The sequence below is a fragment of the Anser anser genome, assembly GCF_964211835.1.
Source record: "Anser anser genome assembly, contig: SUPER_W_unloc_8, whole genome shotgun sequence".
In the NCBI taxonomy this organism is placed as follows: Eukaryota; Metazoa; Chordata; class Aves; order Anseriformes; family Anatidae; genus Anser; species Anser anser.
This window is the reverse complement of record NW_028154224.1, coordinates 106,010-133,183: the sequence shown is the minus strand read 5'-3', so window position 1 is coordinate 133,183 and position 27,174 is coordinate 106,010. Positions and strand designations below refer to the sequence as shown.

General features: G+C 47.2%; 1 protein-coding gene across 1 annotated transcript in view; it reads left to right on the top strand.

The window, feature by feature from the left end:
* LOC310888955 (uncharacterized protein) overlaps window positions 1–26,929 on the top strand; it is a gene marked incomplete at its 3' end in the record, with an annotated part of 160,226 nt that extends 133,297 nt beyond the window's left edge. The window contains exons 5-6 of the mRNA XM_083852625.1: window positions 25,178–25,391; window positions 26,678–26,929. Of these exons, the coding sequence (XP_083708751.1) occupies window positions 25,178–25,391; window positions 26,678–26,929 (466 nt within the window). The remainder of the gene's footprint in view (window positions 1–25,177; window positions 25,392–26,677) is intronic.
* Between the last annotated feature and the right edge of the window lie 245 nt (window positions 26,930–27,174).

The window sequence follows — 27,174 nt, the reverse complement described above, 5'->3', positions numbered from 1 at the left end:
CTTTGGGAACATAACAGTCTGTCAGGGCAGGAGAGATGGTGTGTGGTGTTGAATCGTTGCTTGCTGAAACCAGTTCTGATTCCATCACCACTGCACTTGTCTGGTTCTATCACCACTGCATTTTGATCTCTTCCATCAAAATTTATTCATCATTATCTGGGTGACTCTTATTGTAAGACAATATGGCATACAGCAACCAGGAAGTTTCCTGGTAACGTCTCTGACCCGGGCCCCAGGGAAGCAGCAGACTTCCCTATGGGCAGGGTCTGGCTGACATATGGGACCCTCTGTTCCCCTGAGAAGGGAGTTGTCTACAACAATTACCCTTTTTTCCTTCTTGGTGGAGGCAGTCTTGAGGCGTGGAGTTGACTTCTTTGCCCTAGACAACCTCCTGGGTAGACCTTCCACCGTATCTTCACCTACCCCATCCCTCAAGCTCCAGAGCTTCAAATCTATTGTGTAAGGGCACCTGGGGAGGTGAGGTGGGTAGGGAGGGGGCTTGCCTGCGATGCCGAGCAGGGACCTGTTTCCATTCCTCTCCAGCTGTTAGGTCCCTTCCCTCTGCTCAACAGCTACAGGGCAGGGGGTCCACCACTCTTTGGGGTGTATCACCCTGGTGCCTTTCTCACAGGCATGGCAAGGAGTTGCTCCGCCAGTATAACTCCTGCTCACACTCCCCAATGGTCCTTAATCTCTCCACCTCCTCCTTGAGCTCTGTCACCATTGGAGTCTATAGGAGAGTGGAGGCTAACAGTGGACTATTGTGGCCTGGATGAAGTCACACCACCGCTGAGTGCTGCTGTGCTGGACATGCTAGAACTTCAATTCAAACCAGAGTCAAAGGCAGCCAAGTGGTATGCCACAACTGATATCGCTAATGCATTTTTCTCCATCCCTTTAGCAGCAGAGTGCAGGCCACAGTTTGCTTTCACTTGGAGGGGCATCCAGTACACCTGTAATTGACTGCCCAAGGGGCGGAAACACAGCCCTACCATTAGCCATGGACTGATCTAGACTGCACTGGAACACTTTGAACTTCCTGAACACCTGCAATGCATTGATAACATCATCATGGGGGGCAAGACAGCAGAAGTTCTTTTTGAGAAAGGGAAGAAAATAGACCAAATTCTCCTGAAAGCTGATTATGCCATTAAACAGAGTAAGGTCAAAGGACCTGCACAGGAAATCCAGTTCTTGGAGGTAAAATGGTATGATAGACGTCATCAGATCCCAATGGATGTGATCAACAAAATAACTGCTATGTCTCCACCAACTAGCAAAAAGGAAACACAAGCTTTCCTAGGCCTTGTGGGGTTCTGGAGAATGCATGTTCCAGGCTATAGTCAGCTTGTGAGTCCTCTGTATCGAGTGACTCGAAAGAGGAACTATTTCAAGTGGGGCCCCGAGCAACAACAGGCTTTTGAACAAATCAAACAGGAAATAGCTCGTGCAGTAGGCCTAGTGCCCCTCCGTACAGGACCAGCTTTGCAAAACTTACTTTATACTGAAGCTGGGGGGGCACGGCCTCACCTGGAGCCTCTGGCAAAAAAAAACAGGAGAAACTCGAGGTCGACCTCTGCGGTTCTGGAGTCGGGGCTATTGAGCATCAGAAGCCCACTGCACCCCGCCTGAAAAGGAGACACTAGCAGCATATGAGGGAGTTCGAGCCACTTCAGAAGTTGCTGTTACAGAAGTACAGCCCCTTTTGGCACCATGGCTACCTGTGTTACATTGGATGTTCAAAGGGAGAATCCCCGCTATACACCATGAAACCGACGCTACGTGGAGTAAGTGGGTAGTGTTAATTACACAGCGGGCTCGAATGGGGAAAACCAACCGCCCAGGAATCCTGGAAGAGATCATGGACTGATCACTGATCTCCACGTCTGTAACAACAGACGTGGAGAAGGCTGAGGTACTCAACAACTCCTTTGCCTCAGTCTCCACTGTCAGGCTTCCCAAGTCTTTCGTTTTCCTGAACCCATAGATGGAGGCTGGGGGAGCAAAGTCCCACCCACTGTAAACAAAGAGCAGTTTTGAGACCACCTGATGAAAATAAACATAAACAAGTCTGTGGGGCCCGATGACATGCATCCCAGGGTCCTGAGGGAATTGGCTGATGTAGTTGCCAAGACTTTCTCCATCATATTTGAAAGGTCCTGGCAGTCAGGCGAAGTCCCTGATGACTGGAAAAAGGGAAACATCACTCCCCTTTTTAAAAAGGGTAAAAAGGAGGACCCGGGGAACTACAGATCAGTGAGCCTCACCTCTGTGCATGGCAAAATCATGGAAAAGATCCTCCTGGAAGCAATGTCAAGGCACATGCAAGACAAAGACTTGTGATCCAAGACAGCTAGAATGGCTTCACCAAGGGTAAATCATGCCTGACCAATCCAGTGGCTTTCTATGATGGAGTGACTGCATCAGCTGACAAGGGAAGACCGACTGATGTCATCTACCTGGACTTCTGCAAGGCCTTTGACATGGTCCCACATGACATCCTGGTCTCCAAATTGGAGAGATATGGTTTTGATAGGTAGACTATTCAGTGGATAAGGTATTGGCTTGAAGGCCGCATCCAGAGAGTGATGGTCAATGGCTGTATGTCCAGGTGGATGCCGGTGACAAGTGGTGTCCCTCAGGGATCTGTCCCTGGACTGGTACTGTTTAACATCTTAATCAATGACATAGATGATGGGATCAAGTGCACCCTCAGCAAGTTTGCAGATGACACCAAGCCGAGTGGTGCAGTCGATACAACAGAAGGAAGGGATGCCATCCAAAGGGACCTGGACAAGCTTGAGAATTAGGCCCACGTGTACCTAATGAGATTGAAGTCTAAATGAAGGGTGCTGCACCTGGGCCAGGACAATCCCAGACGTGTGCAGACTGGGAGAAGAACTCAGAGAGCAACCCTGCAGAGAAGGACTTGGGGGTTCTGATGGATGAAAAGCTTGGCATGAGTCAGCAGTGCACGCTTGCAGCCCAGAAGGCCAACTGCATCCTGGGCTGCATCAACAGAGGTGTGACCAGCAGCTTGAGGGAGGTGATTGTCCCCCTCTACTCTGCCCTGGTGAGGCCCCACTTGGAGTACTGCATCCAGTACATTTTGGAGCCCCCAGCACAAGAAGAATGGGTCCAGAGGATGACCATGAAGATGATCAAGGGGCTAGAGTACCTCTTCTATGAAGAAAGGCTGAGAGAGCTGGGGCTGTTCATCCTACAGAAGAGAAGGCTCCGGGGCGACCTCATTGCAGCCTTTCAGTAATTGAGGGTGTCTTAGGCTGGAGAGTGACTCTTTGCTCAGGTGGATAATGATAGGACAAGGGGGAATGGCTTTAAACTAAAAGAGGGGAGATTTAGATTAGATGTTAGGAGGAAATTCTTCACTCAGAGGGTGGTGAGGCACTGAAACAGGTTGCCCAGAGAGGTTGTGGATGCCCCCTGCCTGGAGGTGTTCAAGACCATGTTAGATGAGGTCCTGAGCAACCTGATCTAGTGGGTGGCATCCTTGCCTATGGCGGTGGGTTGGAACTAAATGATCCTTGAGGTCCCTTCCAACGCAGTCCATTCTATGATTCTATGACATGCAGTATTATATAGCAACTAACATCATACAAGTCAAATCATGGGCTATTTTCACTCAACATTAAATCCCCTTGAGGTACGCTTCCCCATCCTTCCATATTACCCACCAAGTGCACTCGGGTCCCTGTGGAAAAGCACTCCCATGGATGGCTTTGCCTTTGCCTGAGGCAGGAACAGCCCAGACTGTCTTCTCCACTAAGTTCTTTATATGCACTACATACACATGACATACAGCATCTTCTTTGAAGGGATACCTTTCCTTCAGGCCTGACAGGAGTTGCCTCCAGAGGCTGAGGACTTGTGCCTTTTTCCAGTCACTTTGTCAATGCCTCCTTCCCTAGAGAATGATCCCAGCTGCTTGGCTTCCCTGCCCTCTAATTCCTGGCTTCTGACCCCATTATCCCAGCACTGGAGCATCCAGGTGACAATGTGCTCTCCTAGACGACATCTGAAATCTTTTTTTCATATCTTGCAGCTCACACGAGGATAGTGATCAGTGGTTCCTGCTGTGTTTATGACATCAGCCTCTTCCTCCTCCTGTTCCCATGGTGGGAAGAGTCTTCCCCAGCATGTTTTTTACATGCACTGCAGGGACTTTTTCCCCTTCTACAGCGTTCTATAGTGTTCTGGGTGGTGTTATGGGGCATGAGATGTTTCCATCCATCCAGTGGTTGCTTCCACCATTCTAAGTACCACTTACAAGCCTCTCGCCATTGTGGGTTTGTGGGTGTGTAATATAATCAATCTGCCAGGCCTCTCCATATTTATATTTCAGCCATCGTCCTCCATACCAAAGAGGCTTTGACCATTTGGCTTGCTTGATTGCAGCACATCTTTCGCAGTCATGAATAAACTGTGCTATAGTGTCCATGGTCAGGTCCAACCCATGATCATGAGCCCATCTGTATGTTGCATCTCTGCCTTGATGGCCTGAGATGTCATGGGCCCATCAAGCTATGAATAATTCACCCTTATGTTGCCAGTCCAGGTCCACCTGAGCCACTTCAATCTTAGCAGCCTGATCCACCTGCTGGTTGTTTTGATGTTCTTCAGTGGCCCAGCTCTTTGGTACATGAGCATCCATGTAACGTACTTCTACAGCCAGGTTTTCTACCTTGGCAGCAATATCTTGCCACAATGTGGCATCCAAGATTGGTTTACCTCTGCGCTGCCAGTTGTTCTGCTTCCACTGCTGTAACCACCCCCACAGGGCATTTGCCACCATCCAGGAGTCAGTATAGAGAGAGAGAACTGGCCACTTTTCTCGTTCAGCATTATCTAAAGCCAGTTGAATGGCTGTCACTTCACAGAGGAGCCATCAGCTTTGTTGATTGTCTCAGCTTTGGCCAGTGGTGAGGTTACTGCCAAGCTGGATGGAACCGTCTGTATCTGGCACAGTGCAGCCCCTTACCTCTTCTCACAGAGGCTACCCCTGTAGCCCCCCACTACTAAAACCTTGTTATTTTCACCTATTACATTTTCATAGCATGCTTTTATAACCTTACTGTAGCCATCACATGGGAATCTGTTTATTTATTTATAGTTAAAACTAAATAAAGCCACCAGTTTTTTTGGGGTGGTTTTATGACAACTTATAAAATAACCTGAAGTTCAGCCCTCGACTTCTTTATTTTCAGTGCAGAAAAACATATAAAGGTCCATTTTAAAAACATAATTATATGTAGTTCAGACAAGGATTTTATCTTTTTTTTTTTCTTTCTAATGGCAAACGAATTGGAATGCTGATACCATTGCTTAACATAAAAGGCAATTAGTTCTTAGCATAGCTATTCCAGACTTGAAAATAATTAGTAATTTTGAATCGTGATGAAGGCTAACCACATAGTAATTTGCATTTCTGCTGTCTTTGAAGTGATGTTCTCCAAATGAAAAAGATAAAATAACCATTTCCCCAAGACTAACACCTCCTGCCCTGTATAAAGCATGTTCATTTTAACTCTGGTGCCTTTCTTGGACACTAAATTAAGAGATGTCTAGCCAAAGGCAGATATGAAGTGTAGGTAGAGTAGTAAGTACTTTATCCCTTTGCTGTATTTTATTGATCTGCCAAATTCTCTGAACCCTCTGTATCCTTCCTACATTCAAATCTTCTTTATGAATTTTTTTCTTGTGTATGTTTTTGTGTTGTCTCCTGTTATCTTGATATAAAAAGTTACTTGTCCCTAGCCTGAGTGTTCTGAGGCAGGCCACAAATCATTCTTGTCTAGTTTCCTAGTGATTCGTCTTTGGGAAGATTGTCTAACATGTAAAAAGATGTAGTCAAGTTTAAAATCTTTGGCAATAGGAGGAAAACTGCCACCAAAACTTCAACCCTGGACTGGGGGAGAGCAGACTTCTGACTGCTCAGGAAACTAGTTAGTGAGGTCCCCTGGAAAACTGCTTTTAAAGACATTGGGGTCCATTAGTGCTGGTTGGCTTTTAAGTACCACCTCCTAGGAGTACAGGAACAGACAATTCCAAAATGTCGGAAGTCAAGCAGTAGGGGCAGAAGACCAGCCTGGTTGAGCAGGGATCTTCTTCAAGAGCTTAGGCAGAAAAAGAAAGCGTATGGTCGCTGGAAGCAAGATCAGGCAACATGGGAGGACTACAGGGATGCTGCTCGCCTTTGTAGGGAGAAAATTTGTGAGGCCAAGGCTCAGGGTTGAAGCTGACCAGCACTGTAGAGGACAATAAGAAAGGCTTTTTAAAGACTGTTAATGGGAAAAGGAGGACCAGAGAAAATGTTGGTATGATACTTGATGAGGATGGTCACCTAACAAACAGGGACATAGACAAAGCAGAGATGTGTAATGCATTTTTTCATTTAATGCTCAGGAATCCTGGAAGAGATCATGGACTGGCCAGAAGGCAGAGATTTTGGAGTATCACCATTTTGGAATGAGAGAGCAGTTGTGGTGGAGTTTAGATGCCCAGCAGGGTAAAACCACCACAAAAGGAAAGGATGAATATTGCTGGTCTATGGAAACGGACAGTTGAACATTTAATTTGTTGTATGAAAAAACAAATATAACTCGGACGACATGGGAGGAATACAGAGATACTGTTCACCATTGAAGGGAGAAAATTTGTGCTGCCAAAGCTCAATTAGAGTTGAAGCCATCCTGTACTGCAGGGGACAATAAAAAGGGCTTTTTAAAGTATTTTAACAGCAAAAGGAGGACCAGAGAAAACATTGGTCTGTTATTTGATGAGGATGGTCACATCGCAAATACGGACGCAGACAAAGCTGAGACGATTAATGCCTTCTTTGCCTCTGTTTTCAACACCGATGATGGGCTCTGGGACCCCAGCTGCCCCGAGTTGGAGGACCGTGGCTGCAGGAACGATAAACTCCCAGTCAGCCCCAAACTTGTGCGGGATTTGCTGCTCCACCTAGATGCATACAAGTCTATGGGGCCCGATGGGATTCATCACAGGGTACTCAGCTGGCTGATGTCATTGCGAGACCTCTCTCAAATATTTTTCAGTGGTCTTGGGACTCTCAAGAGGTCCCAGTCGACTGGAAGATGGCAAATGTTGTCCCAGTTTTCAAGAAGGGCAAGAAAGAAGACCCTGGTAATTACAGGCCTGTCAGTCTCACTTCAGTGCCTGGTAAAATGATGAAGATTAGCCTGTTGAGTTACTGAAAAATACTTGAAGGACAACACAGTCACTGGTAACAGTCAACGTGGGTTCACGAGGGGAAGGCCACGTTTAACAAACTTAATTTTTTTTTTTTACAACAAGATCACCCATCTAGTTGACCAAGGGAAGCCAGTTGATGTAATGTTTTTGGATTTCAGTAAAGCTTTCGATACTGTCTCTCACAGTATCCTTCTGGACAAAATGACCAGAATACAGTTAGATAAAAGCATAATAAGATGGATGAACAGGTCAGCTGACAGGTCGGGCCCAAAGGGTTCTTGTAAATGGGGTTACATCAGGCTGGTGGCCAGTCACTTAGTGGGGTTCCGCAGGGCTCCGTTTTAGGGCCAGTTCTCTTTAATGTTTTCATAAATGATTTGGATGCAGGACTTGAAGGTATACCAAGTAAGTTTACGGACAGCACTAAATTGGAAGGAGCTGTTGACTCCCTTGAGGGTAGAGAGGCCTTGTAGAGAGATCTTGACAAATTGGAGGGCTGGGTAATCACCAACAATATGAAGTTTAACAAGAGCAAGTGCCGGATTCTGCACCTGGAATGGGGAAATCCTGGATATATGTACAGACTGTGGGACGAGAAGCTTAAAAGCAGCCTTGTGGAAAGGGATCTGGGGTTTTTGGTCAATGGCAAGTTGAATATGAGTCAATAGTGTGCCCTGGCAGCCAAAGGGGCCAACCATATCCTGAGGTGCATCCAGCATAGTAGCATCCAGCTAAACAGTTGAGGGAAGTGATTGTCCCGCTCTACTCTGAGCTGGTGTGGCCTCACCATGAGTACTGTGTGCAGTTTTGGGTGCCACAATATAAGAAAGACATAAAACCTCCAGGCTGAACAGGCCAAGTGACCTCAGCCGCTCCTCATACGTCTTCCCCTCTAGGCCCTTCACCATCTTCGTCGCCCTCCTCTGGACACTCTCCAACAGTTTCACATCCTTTTTGTACTGTGGTGCCCAGAACTGCACACAGTGCTTGAGGTGAGGCCGCACCAACACAGAGTAGAGCGGGACAATCACTTCCCTTGACTGACTAGCAATGCCGTGCTTGATGCACCCCAGGATACGGTTGGCCCTCCTGGCTGCCAGGGCACACTGCTGGCTCATATTCAACTTGCTGTCAACCACAACCCCCAGATCCCTCTCTGCGGGGCTGCTCTCCAGCGTCTCGTCGCCCAGTCTGTACATATAGCCAGGGTTGCCCCGTCCCAGGTGCAGGACCCGGCACTTGCTTTTGTTAAACTTCATGCGGTTGGTGATCGCCCAGCTCTCCAATCTGTCCAGATCTCTCTGCAAGGCCTTTCCACCCTCAGCCGAGTCCACAACTCCTCCAAGTTTGGTGTCGTCGGCAAATTTGCTCAAAACACCTTCTAGTCCTACATCCAAATCATTTATAAAAACATTGAAGAGGACTGGCCCTAAAATGGAGCCTTGGGGGACCCCACTGGTGACTGTCCACCAGCCTGATGTGGCCCCATTTACCACAACCCTTTGAGCCCTGCCCATCAGCCAATTGCTCACCCATCGTATGATGTTTTTGTTTAGCTGTATGCTGGACATTTTGTCCAGTAGGATCCTATGGGAAACCATGTCAAAAGCTTTGCTGAAGTCCAAAAAATCACATCAACTGGTTTCTCTTGATCGACTAGATGGGTGATCTTATCATAAAAGGAAATAAAATTTGTTACGCAGGGCCTACCCCTCGTGAACCCATGTTGGCTGGGACCAATGACTGCATGTCAGTATCTGTTCTTCTGTCTGTTTCCATCTGACCTACTTTAGTTCACCCGGACACTCTGTGAAGTGAAAGCCTGTGAATGATTTTGGTTGTCAGGGACTGTCACTTACTTATTTTATACATAACCTAGCACAGTGTATGGAAGAAAAAAATTGAAGTGCATCTTCAATATAGGTATTTAATAATTTATATGAAGTTCTGTTGGGATACTCTGAGGTTTGATAAATGATTTTTAAATAGCTCTACAAAGTAAAAAAAAAAAATATTTTACTTCTGATGTTGCTGCTTTCAGAGAATTTTTGTTCTACCCGATTCGGGTAGAAAAACATCCAAGAATCAATGCAAAAAAAAAAACCACAACCCTGCATTCTTCTACTTCTCTCTAGAGGTAGTCTTAAAATAAGCTACTCTGAAGATCACTGTTGATCATAATTAGGAAATCTGCTTAATTGTTCTTACAGTAAATTGGTACTTGAATTAGTAACTCTACTTTCCTCCTACAATTCTTGTAAACATAAGTCCTTGCATATGTTTTATATTGCGGTTATTGGGAGCATGTGCCAGGGAAGGTCATGGAGCAATTCATCCCAACTTCCATCACACAGCATGTACAGGTGATCAGACCCAGTCACCATGGGTTTATGAAAGGCAGGTCCTGCCTGACTAATCTGACCTCCTTCTAAGATGACCCACTTAGTGGATGAGGGAAAGGCTGTAGATGTTGTTTATGTAGAGTTCAGCAAGGCATTCGATACTGTTTCCCACAGCCTTCTGGAGAAACTGGATGCTCACGCCTTGGACGGATGTACTCTTTGCTGGGTAAAAAACTGTCTGGATGGCTGGGCCCAAAGGGTCATGGTGAATGGAGTTAAATGGGGGTAGCGGCTGGTCACAAGTGGTGCTTTTCAGGCCTCGGTATTGGGGCCAGTTTTGTTTAAATTTTTTATCAATGATTTTGATGAGGGGATTGAGTGCACCCTCAGTAAGTTTGCAGACAACACCAAGTAGGGTGGGAGTGTTGATCTGCTTGAGGGTAGGAAGGCTCTGATGAGGGATCTGGATAGGCTGGACCAATTGGCCGCATCCGATGTATGGCATTCAACAGAACTAGATGCTGGGTGATGCACTTGGATCATAATAGCTCCATGCAGTGGTATAGGCTTGGGGAAGGGTGGCTGGAAAATTGCCTGGCAGAAAAGGACCTGGGGGTGTTGGTCGACAGCCACCTGAACAGCCAGCAGTATGCCCAGGTGGCCAAGAAGGCCAATGGCATCCTGGCTTTTATCAGAAGTAGTGTGGACAGCAGGACTAGGGAAGTGATTGTCCCTCTGTACTTGGCACTGGTGAGACGCACCTTGAGTACTGTATTCAGTTTTGGGCCTCTCACTACAAGAAGGGTTTCAAATTGCTGGAATGCATTCCAGAAGAGCAACAAACCTGGTGAAGGGACTAGAAAACAAGTGCTATGCAGAGCAGCTGAGGGGACTGGAGCTGTTTAGTCTGGAAAAGAGGAGGATGAGGGGAGACCTCATTGCCCTCTACAACTACCTGAAAGGAGGTTGCAGTGAGGAGGGTGTGGATCTCTTTTCTCTGGTGACAAGTGACAGGACACAAGTTGCACATGGGGAGGTTTAGACTGGGTGCCAGGAAGAATTTTTTCATGGAAAGGGTTGTTAGGCATTGGAACAGGCTGTCCAGGGAGGTGGTGGAGTCACCATACCTACAGGTATTTAAGGGATGTGTGGACATAGTGCATATATGCATCGATTTTGTTATTTTTTTTATTTTAAGTATGAAATAACATCTTTAAAGTCATAAGTAGAATACTACAAAGAAAAAAGAATGTCTACTGCCTGAAGTACTATCTGCTCTAGGATTAGAATCAGATAGAGGAAAGAAAATTATCCTAATGCAAAACATTAAATGGGTGGATCATTATTAGTAATAATGTAGAGGGGGACAATCTATGAGTATGACTAATCTATGACAGACTATGATACAGGCATGAGAGCATTTGAACTACTGTGGTAGTACCCTTCTCCGTCTCCTCCACCCCTCCTATCTTCAATAGCAAAACTGGATCCAGCTTGAGAAATGTCAGGGTTACATAGTGAGTTGCCAACAGGTTTCAGGGTTGTTTGATGATAACAAAGGGAATTCTGAAAGCTGAGAATCTTGGATTCTGTTCCAGGATGTGTTGAAAAGGATGTGCTCTAGTTGTCACAGACCCTTTCTTTTTTTTTTTCTTTTTTTTTCTTTTTTTTTTCCTGCAGTTTGGCTCATTCAGCCTGCTCCATACTCAGGGTAGCACTTCCCATGCCATTTGAAAATGCAATGGATAATTTTGTTATTTGTGGAGACTGGAAGGCATGTTGTAGAATCAGGTGAGGGACTGTGGGATGGTCTCTACTTAGTTTGTTCTCAGAAAAAATTTATAAGAAATGCCATGTAAGTCACTTCATCAAAACTTTTTTTAAAGGCCAAGTTTTTACTTGTGTGCTTCATGAATACATGCTAAAATCCCAAGTCTCTAAATTGCTTACTCTAACTGTGGGAATAAAAATGTTGTTTTTGCACCGAGTTACATTGTTTAAAGGTAAGGAATGGGGTATTGAGATATGCTTGCAGTGATAAGAAAACTTAGCAGGCGACCTTGTAAAATGCAGACAACCAGACTCCTTAGAACAATTAGGTGAAGGTCACGGTGTCAAGTCAAGTCAGATAAGTGACGAAACATTACCACTTTGAACAGTAAAAATGTCATAAGACATTAGAAATTGAACAGGCCGGCAACTGAAGGCCATGTATTGTCTGTGAAGCATCAGATAGGTTGTGAACCTGGATTACCCACTCCAGTGGGGAAACAGGGGAGGGTCCCAGTCATCGAGAAAGAAAGAATATAAACCGTACTGTGTGACTATTAGGTGCGCTCCTGCTTGTGGGATGCCTGCCATTGCAATCGCGAATAAATTACTACTTCACTGAGATCCTCGCCTGAGCCTATGTTATTGGCTACGGAGTGTTTCTCACAATTTGGGGGCTCGTCCGGGATCCAGTCACCTACCGGGGAGCCCCACCGCCGCAGCAGCAGGAAGGCATGCCCCGCTGATTTCAGCGGTCCTGTGCATGGACAGTGGTGGTTCTGCGGAGAGCTGACAGAGGGCCTGAGACTGATTAAAGAGGCAGGATCCATGAAGTAGTGGGGAAGGGAAGAAGGTAGGCACTCCGGGTTTAAGAATTGATCCGGTAACTCTGTGCACAGACCAAGGTAAGAAATATTAAGTATTGCCTTGGGAGTCGGGTGAGACTCTGTGTGACGTGTGATTGAGACGTACTTTTGTACGAAGCGAGTGTGGAGTCCTGATCCGCGGTTCCGTAGCTCCGCGAGGGGCGCGGCGGGAGACGGACGAAGCGTGAGATAAGAGAGAGAAAGGAAGAGTCTCAGGAAATTTGGTGTACGGTACCCCTTGCACGGGGAAGTGCCTGGCAGTACACCCCCATTTTCTGCCGGGGGTAATACCGGCAGAGCAGGGGTGCCCACTTGCCGATCCTGGCTGGAGTGGTGATAGTGCGCAGCGCAGGGGTCATGTGGGAGACTTGGGGTCGGGGTGGGGGAGTGCTCGGGGGTGAGTCCCGAGGACCCGGTATCCCAAGGGCTCTTGAAAGTTCATTTTGTGATTAAAGCCTGGCAAGATACCCAGAGAAAGCTCCAGGAGGTGGGGGGATGTAGTGAACAGTCACTGGGGGGGGGACCCTCCTGCGGGAGGCCCTGGAGGTGTGTGTCAGGAGGGGAGATGAGAAGGAAAAGCAGAGAGTGAAACTAATGGTATTGACAGTGTAGCAGGTAGTCAGGCAGAGGCTTGGAGAAAGAGGAAGAAAATCTTCAGGGGGAGTCAGGGCCAGGATGGAAAGGAGAGGAAGAGAGATGAAGGAATGGCAGGCAAGGAAAGCTCAGGGACAGGCTTTGAAGTGTGGCCAGGCTGGCCACTTCAGGTAGGAATATCCGGAGTGGAAGAAGGAGGAGAGAAGGAAAATGGGATGAAATATGTTATACTGATATGTTGTTTCAGCATCCTGGAGGGAGAAAGGTATGGAATTAAGTTGGCCAATGACTGAGGCTTTGGTGAAAGTACAGGCTGGAGAAAGATAGAAAGAAGTGTTAAAAAGGGTTATTGAAGGTGTTAAAGGTGTGGTATGTAGTGTTTGACAGAGATGGGGTGATGACGGGGGGGGCAGCCTGCTCCACCAGGGGCCTCTCCACAGGCTGTGGGGGGGCTTCGGCTCCGGCGCCTGGAGCGCCTCCTCCCCCTCCTTCTGCGCTGACTTTGGTGTCTGCGGGGAGGTTTCTCACTCCTCCCTCTCCCAGCTGCTGTTGAGCAGCAGGTTTTTGTTTGTTTGTTTTCGTGGATGTGCTCTCACAGAGGCACGGACTGTGTTGCTCATGGCTTGGCTCTGGGCAGCAGTGGGCCCCTTTGGGGCTGGATGAAATTGTCCCTTATCTGCCACGGGGTGGTTTCTGGATTCTCCTCGTGGGGGGCTGCCACTGCAGCCCCCCCCGAACCTTGCCATCGAACCCAATACACTGGGGCAGCTAGGTCATTACTGGCCTGTAAAGTATCAGGGATTAAATTAACTAATGAAACCCTAAAAAGTGATGGGGGTAGACGGGGGCTACCGTCCGCGGTTCCGTAGCTCCGCGAGGGGCGTGGCGGGAGATGGACGAAGCGTGAGATAAGAGAGAGAAAGGAAGAGTCTCGGGAAATTTGGTGTACGGTACCCCTTGCACGGGGAAGTGCCTGGCAGTACACTCCCATTTTCTGCCGGGGGTAATACCGGCAGAGAAGGGGTGCCCACTTGCCGATTGTAAGTCAAGTCAGATAAGTGAAGAAACATTACCACTTGAAACCGTAGAAAAAAGTCAAAAGAAATTTGAAATTTAACAGGCCAGCAACTGAAGGCCATGCATTGTCTGGGAAGCATCGGATAGGTTGTGAACCTGGATTACCCACTCAGTGGGGAAACAGGGGAGGGTCCTGTCATCAAAAAGTATATAAACTGTGTTTTGGAACCAGTAGGTGCGCTCCTGCTTATGGGACCCCCGCCACTGCAATCGCGAATAAATTACTACTAAATTTGGTGTACAGTAGTCCTTGCACGGGGAAGTGCTTGGAAGTACACCAGGGAATCTGGTAAACTCATAGGTGTGCGGTACCCCTTGCACGGGGAAGTGCTTGGCAGTACACCCCCATTTTCCAGAATCGGAACGTTAGTGTGTGGTACCCTGCAGGAGGGAAATTTCTGTAGCAGCACACTGACAAGGGCTAGGAAAAATGGGAAATATGAGTTCCAGGGGACAGGGAAATATCCCTGGGGGAGTGCCTACCGAAAGTTCTTCCTGAAGAATTATAAGAAATTGGAAGAATAATCTCAAAATTAGAGGAGATGATAAAAAAAACGGTTAAATATTGTGTATCAGTCTGGACAAGAGAACCAATTAAGGAAACAGCAGTATTTTGGCCAAAATACGGGCCTGATGAAAATTCAGGCTTTAAATTTATGTGTAAACAATAAGACTCCTCTTTTTTTTGGAGGAGGAGCCAAGTTATGCTCCCTATAATCCTAATATTGCACCGGTGGCAGCAGCAGTCGCTCCAGGAAGGGAGACAGGGACTGCAATTAACACTGTCCCTAGAGAGGAGCGTACTCTAGGCTCTGGCAAGAATTAGAACAAGGTAGAAGAGGTACTGAGAATTTTGCCTTCCCTGATACTAACAGTACTAACACTAACTGTGTATCCTCTTAGGTGAACTCTCCCCCCTCCTTACCAGCAGAGAGGTTAGGAGTTTTAAGGAGATGAAGTCTGTAATTGAGGACCCCAACAGGCTAGCTGAACTATTAGACCAGTTCCTAGGACCTAACTTATACTCTTGGGGGGGGGAATTATGTATATAAATATGCTGTTTACAGGGAAAGAAATGGGAATGATCAGGAGGAGAGCTGCTATACAAGAATGGGAGAGAGCTCATCCTCCAGGACCAGGGGTAATACCGGCAGGGCAGAAATACCCACTTGCCGATCCTGGCTGGAAGAATAATAGTGTGCAACACAGAAATCATATGAGAGACTTGGGGTCAGAATGAGAAAGTACTTGGGGATGAATCCTGAGGACCCGGTATCCCAAGGGCTCTTGAAAGTTCATTTTGTGATTAAAGCCTGGCAAGATACCCAGAAAATGCTCCAGAAGGTGGGGGGATGTAGTGAACAGTCACTGGGGGGCCCTCCTGCGGGAGGCCCTGAAGGTGTGTGTCAGGAGGGGAGATGAGAAGGAAAAGCAGAGAGTGAAACTAATGGTATTGACAGTGTAGCAGGTAGTCAGGCAGAGGCTTGGAGAAAGAGGAAGAAAATCTTCAGGGGGAGTCAGGGCCAGGATGGAAAGGAGAGGAAGAGAGATGAAGGAATGGCAGGCAAGGAAAGCTATCCGTGTTGCAGCCTAAATCTTAGCAGGGACAGGCTTTGATGGGATGTTTTAAGTGTGGCCAGGCTGGCCACTTCAGGTAGGAATATCCGGAGTGGAAGAAGAAGGAGAGAAGGGAAATGGGATGAAATATGTTATACTGATATGTTGTTTCAGCATCCTGGAGGGAGAAAGGTATGGAATTAAGTTGGCCAATGACTGAGACTTTGGTGAAAGTACAGGCTGGAGAAAGATAAAAAGAAGTGTTAAAAAGGGTTATTGAAGGTGTTAAAGGTGTGGTATGTAATGTTTGACAGAGCTGGTTTTTGAATGAGTTGGGAAAGTTGAATGAGCAGGGAAAGAGGATGTAGGCATTATCTAAGTAACAGTCTAGAAGTTTTGGTATATTTGCTGTGATGTTTGGTCAGTTTCCCAAGTATCGAGAAGGGGGGGACGGGGGGGGCAGCCTGCTCCACCAGGGGCCTCTCCACAGGCTGCGGGGGGGCTTCGGCTCCGGCGCCTGGAGCGCCTCCTCCCCCTCCTTCTGCGCTGACTTTGGTGTCTGCGGGGAGGTTTCTCACTCCTCCCTCTCCCAGCTGCTGTTGAGCAGCAGGTTTTTGTTTGTTTGTTTTCGTGGATGTGCTCTCACAGAGGCACGGACTGTGTTGCTCATGGCTTGGCTCTGGGCAGCGGTGGGCCCCTTTGGGGCCGGATGAAATTGTCCCTTATCTGCCACGGGGTGGTTTCTGGATTCTCCTCGTGGGGGGCTGCCACTGCAGCCCCCCCCGAACCTTGCCATCGAACCCAATACACTGGGGCAGCTAGGTCATTACTGGCCTGTAAAGTATCAGGGATTAAATTAACTAATGAAACCCTAAAAAGTGATGGGGGTAGACGGGGGCTGGGATAACAGTGCCACTTTTGGGGGATACCAAGCTGAGACTAGGGGATAAAATGATCTCTGGGCAATTATTGTATGTACCCAAGGCAGGGACTAACTTGTTGGGAAGGGATTTGATGATGAAATTGAGCATTCAAATAGTAAATTGTTAGACTGGAATAACAGTGTTATTAATGGAGTGCTCTCAGGCCCTGAGAACAAAGATATATTCACCTCTGACTGGAAAGACTCTGAAGTGGGGGCGGAAGCAACAATACATATGGACAGTTTTACCTCAGGGGTTTACAGGGCCACCGATTTATTTGGGTAAGTTCTAGAACAGATTTTGGAGCAACTCCAACCTCCTGAGGAGGAATTACTGTTACAAAATGTGGATGATCGTTTATTGTCAGGACAGGAGAAAACAGTTGTGAAGGAAGCCACTAACAAGCTATTCAACTTTCTGGGAAAGCAGGGCTTGGGAGTATTGAAAAATAAATTACAATATGTAGAAAGAGAAGTCAGGTATTTAAGGCATCTAATGTCTGAGGGAAAACGGAGAATAAATGCAGAGAGGATTCAGGGAATTGTTGAAAACTAAGAAAGAACTAAAAAGTTTTAAGAGAAAGATTTTTTTAAGGAAGCAGGAGCCACGAAGTCTGAGGGAAAATGGATATTCCCTGATGGGAGAGAAATGCTGAATAAAGCACCAGTGAGGCAAATATTAACTGTTTTACATCAAGAGAGTCATTGGGAGGTGCAAGCAATGTGTGATGCTGTGCTAAGAAAGTATGTCTATGTAGGAATATACACTTTAGTGAAGCAAATATGCAGAGGATGTACCATATGTCAAAAGGTAAATAAAAAGGTCATCCATAACCCACCTAGAGGGGGACGGGAGCCAGGGATTCGACCTTTCCAAAGTATACAGGTAGACTTTACTGAGTTACCTAAAGCAGGGAGACTTAAGTACTTGTTTGTCCTAATTGACCACGTGACTGGATGGGTGTAAGCTTTCCCCTCTGTATCTGCCACTGCGAACACGGTGGCTAAGGTATCACTGGAGCAAATAGTCCCTAGATATGGGATAGCTGAAAACATTGATTCAGATCAAGGAAGTCATTTCACTTCACAAGTACTGCAAGGGTTAATGCAGGCCTTAGAGACTGAGTGGGATTTTCACACCCCCTGGCACCCCTCCTCTTCTGGGAAGGTAGAGCAAATGAGCCAGACATTAAAGAAGCAATTAACTAAATTAGTGTTAGAAACCCAACTTCTTTGGGTAAAATGCTTACTCCTACAGGTTCAAACAGCACCAAGAAAGGATATAGGAATTTCACCGTATGAGATGCTGTTCGGATTCCCCTATCTGGGCAGAAGGGATGAGATACCACAATTCGAAACAAGAGAGTTTTCTTAAGAACTGTATTCTGGGGTGTCGTGGTTTAACCCGGCTGGCAGCTAAACTTTTCAGAAGCAAACTTTTCAGAGAACTCCTTTTTCCCACTTGTTTTCCTTTGCAATTCACGTACCCGTGCCTCTAGGGTCGCAGTAGATTTTCCATCCCATTTTCTCATGTCCTCTCCATGGTCACGTAGGTAAAACCACAGGGTGGCGCGGTGTGTGTGCCCACCATATTGTCTTCCTTGCATAGATGAACGCTTACCCCTAATAGCTGAGACACTGGTTTGTACAGGTGGGGAGGAAAATAATCTCTCTTCAAGTTGGTGGATCTTTTCAGAAAGTTTCTCCAAAGTATTCTCTTTTAGCTGGTGGACACTGGTTCGTTCAGGTGGAGGGGAAGATAAATTCTCTTTAAGTTGGTGGACCTCTTCAGAGAGTTTCTCCACAGCTGAGACACAGGCCTTTAGGGAAGAGGAGAGATTTCCTTCGTACTGCCGGAGTATTTTAGTCACTTCATTCACTGTGGGATTCTCCTCCGCTTTCCAGGTTAGTATTGCCAATGAGCTGGCATATGATGATGGTGCACTCTGTACAAACTTCCGCCACATGGGTAGTGTACACCGGACTGCATCTGGATCTGCGGATGTTTGTGTGTCGTCTAGGTCCTTATAAATGACTTCCCGTACGGCCAATTCCCTCAGGTACTGAATTCCCTTCTCCATGGTGGTCCATTTGCCTGGTAGACATACAAGTTCTTCCTTGAAGGGATACCTTTCCTTCACAGCTGACAGGAGACGCCGCCAGAGGCTGCGAGATCGTGCTCCATCTCCAATTGCTTTGTCAATGCATGCGTCCCTAGCAAGGGATCCCAGCCGCCTGGCTTCCTTGCCCTCTAATTCCTCATAATTGGCTCCCGTGACCCAGCACCGGAGCAGCCAGGTGACAAGCTGCTCGCCTATACAGCGACCAAAATCTTTTCGCACATCTCGTAGCTCACGCTGGTATAGAGTCCGGGTAGTTACTGTTGATTTTTCGACATCCTCATCCTCATCTTCAGTCTCCTGCACCTTTGATGGCCCAGCCTCGTCTTCACTATGCCCAGACTTAGCAGAAGACTGTCTGCGTTCTAAACGACCTGAGCCTCTATACCATTTTTTCACCTTGTCTACAGGGGCAACTTGCACTGCTACAGCTCGTTTCTCTAACCCAGACACAGGGTCTGCCACAGGGGTTGGAATACCCTCTGCGGGGTCAACTTGCACTGCTACAGCTCGTTTCTCTGACCCAGACACAGGGTCTGCCACAGGGGTTGGAATACCCTCTGCGGGGTCAACTTGCACTGCTACAGCTCGTTTCTCTGACCCAGCCACAGGAGTGGGAGCAGCTGCAGGAGCTGGAGCTGCTGCAGGAGCTGGAGTGGCTGCGGGAGCTGGAGCTGGAGCGGCTGCAGGAGCTGGAGCGGCTGCAGGAGCTGGAGCTGGAGCAGCTGCAGGGGCTGGAGCTGCTGCAGGAGCTGGAGCTGGAGCGGCTGCAGGGCCTGGAGCGGCTGCAGGAGCTGGAGCGGCTGCAGGAGCTGGAGCTGGAGTGGCTGCAGGAGCTGGAGTGGCTGCAGGAGCTGGGACTGGAGCGGCTGCAGGAGCTGGAGCTGGAGCTGCTGCAGGAGCCGGAACGGCTGCAGGAGCTGGAGCGGCTGCAGGAGCTGGAGTGGCTGCAGGAGCTGGAGCTGGAGTAGCTGCAGGAGCTGGAGCGGCTGCAGGAGCTGGAACTGGAGTGGCTGCAGGAGCTGGAGCTGGAGTGGCTGCAGGAGCTGGAACTGGAGCGGCTGCAGGAGCTGGAACTGGAGCGGCTGCAGGAGCTGGAGCTAGGTTGCTAGTAGCATCAATTGCAGCTCGATAGGCACAAGCCAGACCCCAGCACGCTACAGTGATTTGTGTCACTTTGGAACTGCCAGAGTCATGACACCTTTTTTTCAAGCATTCTGCCAGCTTTTTAGGATTTTGCAGTTGTTCAGGGGTGAATGTCCAAAACACTGGAGGTGACCACTGCTCTAGAAACCTGCCCATATCCTCCCACACTCCCTGCCACTCGCAACTATCCCGCCTCAAGACAGATCTCCGGATGAGATTCCTAAGTAGTTGTTTAACCCTCAACAAAACCTGAAGCGCATTCAGGAGACATAACAACAAGAGCAGGCTGGTCTGAGTATCCCAAGGATATTCAACATCTCGGAGAACCACCGTAACTAGCTCGGGGGATAAGAGGGTGGTGGTGAAGGAGAAAGGGAGAGTGAACAGGTAGGGAAACATGTCTTCCCCTGTCCCCTTCACAGATTGGCTCCCTAACGAAAACAGGCAATAGGTGTAATTGCTAATAGTTTCCGAGATATGGTTTCCAAAGTATAGAGTCGACGTCAGTGCTGAGTACAAATACCAGGTTAAAGTCGTGACCAGATATTTCATCATTTCATAAGCCATTGTTACACCGCACAGTACCATAACAATCTTAAACCAGGGCCCGGAAAGGATAAACAGTGCAACAGGGAGCACATACAGAAAGTAACGCACTATAAAACTCAATTTGGAATACAGGTACAGCAGACTGGAGATTAAGGCAATCAACATCGTGACTAGCAACTATTAAGCAGGTCCAATACTTATACCAATTTTAGTTTAACACACTCTGGTCAAATCTGTCGATATCTCAACCCTTCGTGCCCCACGTTGGGCGCCAAAAGGGCTGTTGTGGTTTAACCCGGCTGGCAGCTAAACACCACACAGCCTTTTCGCTCACCCTCCCCCCTCCCTCTCTGGGATGGGGGAGAGAAACGGGAAAGTGAAGCCGGTGAGTTGAGATAAAGACAGTTTATTAAGACAGGAAAATAATAATAACAATAATAATAATAATAGTGATAATGATAATAGTATTAATAATAATAATGTGTAAGAAAAGAAGTGATGCACAATGCAATTGCTCACCACCCGCTGACCGATGCCCAGCCTATCCCCGAGCAGCCGGCCCCCCACCCCGGCCAGCCACCCCTATATATTGTTTAGCATGACGTCAGATGGTATGGAATACCCCTTTGGCCAGTTTGGGTCAGCTGTCCTGGGTCTGTCCCCTCCCAGCTCCTGCTGCACCCCCAGCCTGCTCGCTGGCAGGACAGAGCGAGAAGCCGAAAAGTCCTTGGCCTGGTGTAAGCACTGCTCTGCAACAATTAAAACATCAGCATGTTATCAGCGCTCTTCTCATCCTAATCCAAAACATAGCACCCTACCAGCTACTATGAGGGAAAATTAACTCTGTCCTAACTGGAACCAGGACATGGGGTTGTCCTCTTCTTTGTCATCTCTCAGGACCCGTGGGCTGTAGGCTCAAACCCCACCTTTGGAATTCCCCATTCACCACCATCAACCAGGAAATTGGTTCCTGATTTGGACCTGGAAAGTATCAAAACTCCAGCCTGAATGGGAAGGACACTTCCAAGTGCTACTAACCACTGAAACAGCCATAGGAACTATGGAAAAATGTTGGACTCACTATACTCGAGTGAAGGCATCCGTCGACCCTAGTACCTGGGAAGCTGTTCCTACAGAAGGCTTGTTGGAAGCTGAAATCAAAGAGAAAAATCTCATAGTGGACTCTGAGCGGGATAAAAGCTTACAATTGTAAACTAACCTTTTATTTTCACAGGTAACTAATGAGTGTGACTTGCGTTTGAGAGAAAGGACTGGCTTACAGCGAGTTGAAGGGCTCCCAAGGGGGGTTTGTTCTAGTAGTAGTGTACATATATCTTATTCTTTGTATTGATAATTATTTGGAAACCTAAGGGTTAAAAATAATGACAGGGAAAAATCAACTATTAATTTTGTTTCTAGTGATTGTAGGCCTCAGAGAAAGCCTTGGTCAATTGGCAACTTGGAAAAGGCATGACCAGATAATAGTGAGACGGGATACCCCATAAAAATATGGGTGTGTGTGACAGAGGGTTATGTACCACAATCCGTCATGTTTGATGCTTGTGAGGTGTTAGCTTGTGGAGATTTAAATGCCCAGCAACAATTGAGCAGAGAGAACAAATAACTGGGAGAGACCCAACAGCCAGATTGAGAATAGCTGTATGGAAACGATCCTCTATTTCCATCAGAGAAAGGGAGAAACTCAAGGAGAAAACAGGAGAGAAAACAGGAGGTCCTCTTTGAAATGCGGCAGTTCAAACATTTGAGATGGAAACGGGGTATGGGGATGTGAATGCCTGGATAGAATGGGTCAAATATACTGTCCAGAGCCTCAACCATAGCAATTGCTATGCTTGTGCCTCGGGACGACCGATTGCCCAGATAGTGCCCTTCCCACTGGGGTGGACCAAGGATTCCCGGGGGATGCGATGCATGATTGCATTGTACCAAGAGAAGACTGCCTGGGGAAATGAGGCCTGTAAGTCTCTCTCTTTGCTGTTCCCTTCCTTGGGTGATAGCAGTATCAGGGTTCCCCCTGCATTCTCTACAGCTATAGGTAACCATACGGCTTGCCTCTCACGGCAGGGTGCGAGTGCTACCCGGCATCTGGGAGAATTTGCCTTGTGCACGAGGACCTTGAATGCTACCGAGGACTTGATGGGAAACTGCTCAAGACTTGAGATCCCCAGGGCAGATCTCTGGTGGTACTGTGGAGGGAAGATCTTACGGTCCACCCTACCATCTAACTGGGGAGGCACTTGTGCACTTGTTCAATTAGCTATACCCTTCACCCTGGCATTTGAAAGAGAAACATCACAAATACCCAGAAGAAGTAAAAGAAGCTTAGGAGTATCATTTGATGATAGAGCGTACATAGATTCTATTGGGGTGCCTAGAGGGATTCCTGATGAACATAAAGCCAGGAATCAAATTGCTGCAGGGTTTGAGTCACTGTTCTGGTGGGTAACAATCAATAAGAATGTGGATTGGATTCATTATATTTATTATAATCATCAGAGATTCATAAATTATACAAGGAATGCGATAAGAGGAATCGCTGAACAACTAGATGCCACCAGTAAAATGGCTTGGGAAAACAGACTAGCATTAGATATGATGCTTGTGGAGAAAGGAGGTGTGTGCGTGATACTGAGCAACCATTGTTGCACTTTTATACCCAAACAATACTGCCCTGGATGGCACAGTAACTAGAGCATTGCAAGGGCTTACCACCCTTGCCAGTGAAGTGGCAGAAAATTGAGGAACAGACACTTCCATCACAAGATGTTTGGAATCTTGGTTTGGTAAATGGAAAGGGATGGTAATGTCCATATTTACATCCTTGATCGTAGTAGCAGGAGTTTTGACAGCCGTTGGTTGTTGCATTACCCCCTGTGTAAGAGGACTAGTACAGTGGTTAATCGAAACTGCACTATTGAAACAAATGACCATGAAGCCACCACCTTACTCAGATAAGGTGATGATATTAGAGGAGATGGAAAGCAAAGAAAGTGAAGAAGAGGAAGATATCTACCAAATTACACCTTAGAGAAAAGTTTTGCAAAAATCAGCAATTTATAAAGAAGAAAAGGGGGGAATTGTGGGAATAAAAATGTTGTTTTTGCACCGAGTTACATTGTTTAAAGGTAAGGAATGGGGTATTGAGATATGCTTGCAGTGATAAGAAAACTTAGCAGGCGACCTTGTAAAATGCAGACAACCAGACTCCTTAGAACAATTAGGTGAAGATCACGGTGTCAAGTCAAGTCAGATAAGTGACGAAACATTACCACTTCGAACAGTAAAAATGTCATAAGACATTAGAAATTGAACAGGCCGGCAACTGAAGGCCATGTATTGTCTGTGAAGCATCGGATAGGTTGTGAACCTGGATTACCCAGTCAATGGGGAAACAGGGGAGGGTCCCGGTCATCGAGAAAGAAAGAATATAAACCGTACTGTGTGACTATTAGGTGCGCTCCTGCTTGTGGGATGCCCGCCATTGCAATCGTGAATAAATTACTACTTCACTGAGATCCTCGCCTGAGCCTAAGTTATTGGCTACAGAGTGTTTCTCACACAACTAAACAGATGTTCTAGCTTCAGTTGATCTAAATGTCAGTTACCCATCATAAAATAGAAATATTACCACAGTTACAGCTTGCTAGGGTCTTCTAAAGGTAATTTTTTTGAAGCACTGTGGTGTTTTAGTGATGGTGATGTGTAAGAGCTAAGGAAATAATTTATTTTAATAGTAGCCTTTTGCTTTGTCTGCTGTCACTAAGTGAGCCATTGTTCTTTACCCTGGATATGGCAGGAACTCTGGGGGAATCTGTGATCATGTAATTAAAGATTCTTGTGTAATATAAATATGTGGAAGTCTACTAAACTTTGCATTCTTGTTTTTAGGGTTTTTAAACCCTACAACAAAGGGTTTTAGTGTTTCTGAACCCTTAGTTCAACAGGGGGAGTGCAAAGTCCTGCACCTGTGAAGGAATAATCCCAGGCACTAGTTCATGATGGGAACCAACCAGCTGGAAAGCAGCTTTGCAGAAAAGGACCTGGGGGTGCTGGTGGACAACTTGAACATGAGCCAGCAATGCACCCTTGTGGTAAAGAAGGCAAATGCTGTGGAGAGGTCAAGGCAATTGGTCCTTCCCCTATTCTGAGACCTGGTGAGGCCACACCTGGAGTCCTGTGTCCAGTTCTGGGTTCCCCAGTACAAGAGAGACAGAGACCTACTGGAGACGGTCCAATGAAGGGCCATGAAGATTCTTAATGGACTCAAATATCTCTCCTAGGAGGAAAGGCTGAGAGACCTGCGGCTGTTTAGCCTAGAGAAGAGAAGGTTCACAGGGGATCTTATCAAAGTATGCAAATACCTGAAGGGAGGGTGTAAAGATGATGGAGCCAGGATCTTTTTAATGGTGCCCAGTGACAGGACAAGAGGCAATGGGCACAAAGTGAAACACAGGATGTTCCACCTGAACATCAGGAAACACTTCTTTACTGTGCAGGTGATGGAGCACTGGAACAGGTTGCCCGGAGAGGTTGTGGAGTCTCCATCCTCAGAGATATTCAAGAGCCATCTGGACATAGTTCAAGAAAATTGGGTCTAGGTGTCCCTGCTTGAGCAGGGAGGTTGGACAAGATGACCCCCAGAGGTCCCTTCCAACCTCAACCATTCTGTGATTTTGTGAGTCAAGTGCTCAAATGTCTTTTTAACAAGTTTTGTGAAGGTAATATTTCTTTTTAAATGCTTCTTCTGGTTTTCTCTTTTGTGTTAAGCTCTACTTAAGTGCTCTTATATTGAAATATGCATTAGTGCTTTTTAGGGCTTTCAACGGTTTTCTTAATGATTGTATGCCAAGCTAACATACCTGGTTTAGCAGAACTTTCCAGTATAAAAATATCCTTACTGTTGAGTTCTTTGTGCTTCCTGTTATAAGTGCCACGAACTTTTCTTAATGTGATCTTTCATTTCTTTTAATGTGTTTTCAGTCCTCCTGTTCACCGTCAGAGAGCAAGAAGGGATCTTCTGTCTCGACATAATTCTATTAGCCAAGATGAAAACTATCGCCATCTCGCCTATGGACAGGAGGAAGCAATAGAAGATCCCCAAACTTTTCACCCTCCAAATATATCCCATCATATGTTTCACCCAGCTGCTCACCCATCACAGCAGAATTCAATGATGGTTGATATTCATGATCAGGTAAGAGTGTGTTGAGAACATGGATGCAAATAACTCTGTGTATGCCTCCCCAAAGAGAACAAATCAGTGAACTGTCCTTGACAATTTAGTTGGCAATGGAGACCATAACACTTAACTCCTATTAGTCCTCCTGTAAGACATCTTCTAAGTAGCATGAGTATATAGATTTACAGCATTCAGTTAAAAATGATACATTTGTAACTTAAGAGAAAAATCTAGACTCTAATAGAAAAAAGTGAGTTAACAATCTGTCAGCGTATGGTTGGCACAGTTTTGAAGGTCTCTGCATCCCACATTTGAAATGTGACACTTCTGTGAGAAACACTCTGTGGCCAATCACATAGGCTCAGGTGAGGATCTCAGTGAAGTAGCATTTTTTTATTTTCGCGATTGCAATGGCGGGCGTCCCACAAGCAGGAGCACGCCTACTAGTTACTTAACACAGTTTATATACTTTATTTCCTCGAAGACCAGGACCCTCCCCTGTTTCCCCATGGGCTGGGCAGTCCAGGTTCACAACCTATCTGACGCTTTACAGATAATACTTGCAAAAACATTTTTATTCCCACACTTCTGCTTCTGAAGTTAATTCAGTTTACAATATGGTATGGTAATAATGTATTTTCCTTCACTGCATATGAAGTACCTTCCTTAGCTTAAAGTGCATTCTTTATGTAGTTGTCATGTAAAAGGGGACTTATCAGTGTCCTGGTTTCAGCTAGGATAGAGTTAATTTTCCTCCTAGTAGCTGGTATGGTGCTATGTTTGGGATTGTTGTGGTTTAACCCGGCTGGCAGCTAAACACCACACAGCCGTTCCCTCACCCTGGCTCCCGTGTCCCAGCACCGGAGCAGCCAGGTGACAAGCTGCTCGCCTATACAGCGACCAAAATCTTTTCGCACATCTCGTAGCTCACGCTGATATAGAGTCCGGGTAGTTACTGTTGATTTTTCGACATCCTCATCCTCATCTTCAGTCTCCTGCACCTTTGATGGCCCAGCCTCGTCTTCACTATGCCCAGACTTAGCAGAAGACTGTCTGCATTCTAAACGACCTGAGCCTCTATACCATTTTTTTCACCCTGTCTACAGGGGCAACTTGCACTGCTACAGCTCGTTTCTCTAACCCAGCCACAGGGTCTGCCACAGGGGTTGGAATACCCTCTGCGGGGTCAACTTGCACTGCTACAGCTCGTTTCTCTGACCCAGACACAGGGTCTGCCACAGGGGTTGGAATACCCTCTGCGGGGTCAACTTGCACTGCTACAGCTCGTTTCTCTGACCCAGACACAGGAGTGGGAGCAGCTGCAGGAGCTGGAGCTGCTGCAGGGGCTGGAGTGGCTGCGGGAGCTGGAGCTGGAGCGGCTGCAGGAGCTGGAGCGGCTGCAGGAGCTGGAGCTGGAGCGGCTGCAGGGGCTTGAGCGGCTGCAGGAGCTGGAGCTGGAGCTGGAGCGGCTGCAGGGGCTGGAGCGGCTGCAGGAGCTGGAGCGGCTGCAGGAGCTGGAGCTGGAGCGGCTGCAGGAGCTGGAGCTGGAGTAGCTGCAGGAGCTGGAGCGGCTGCAGGAGCTGGAACTGGAGCGGCTGCAGGAGCTGGAGCGGCTGCAGGAGCTGGAACTGGAGTGGCTGCAGGAGCTGGAGCGGCTGCAGGAGCTGGAACTGGAGCGGCTGCAGGAGCTGGAGCTGGAGCGGCTGCAGGAGCTGGAACTGGAGCGGCTGCAGGAGCTGGAGCTAGGTTGCTAGTAGCATCAGTTGCAGCTCGATAGGCACAAGCCAGACCCCAGCAC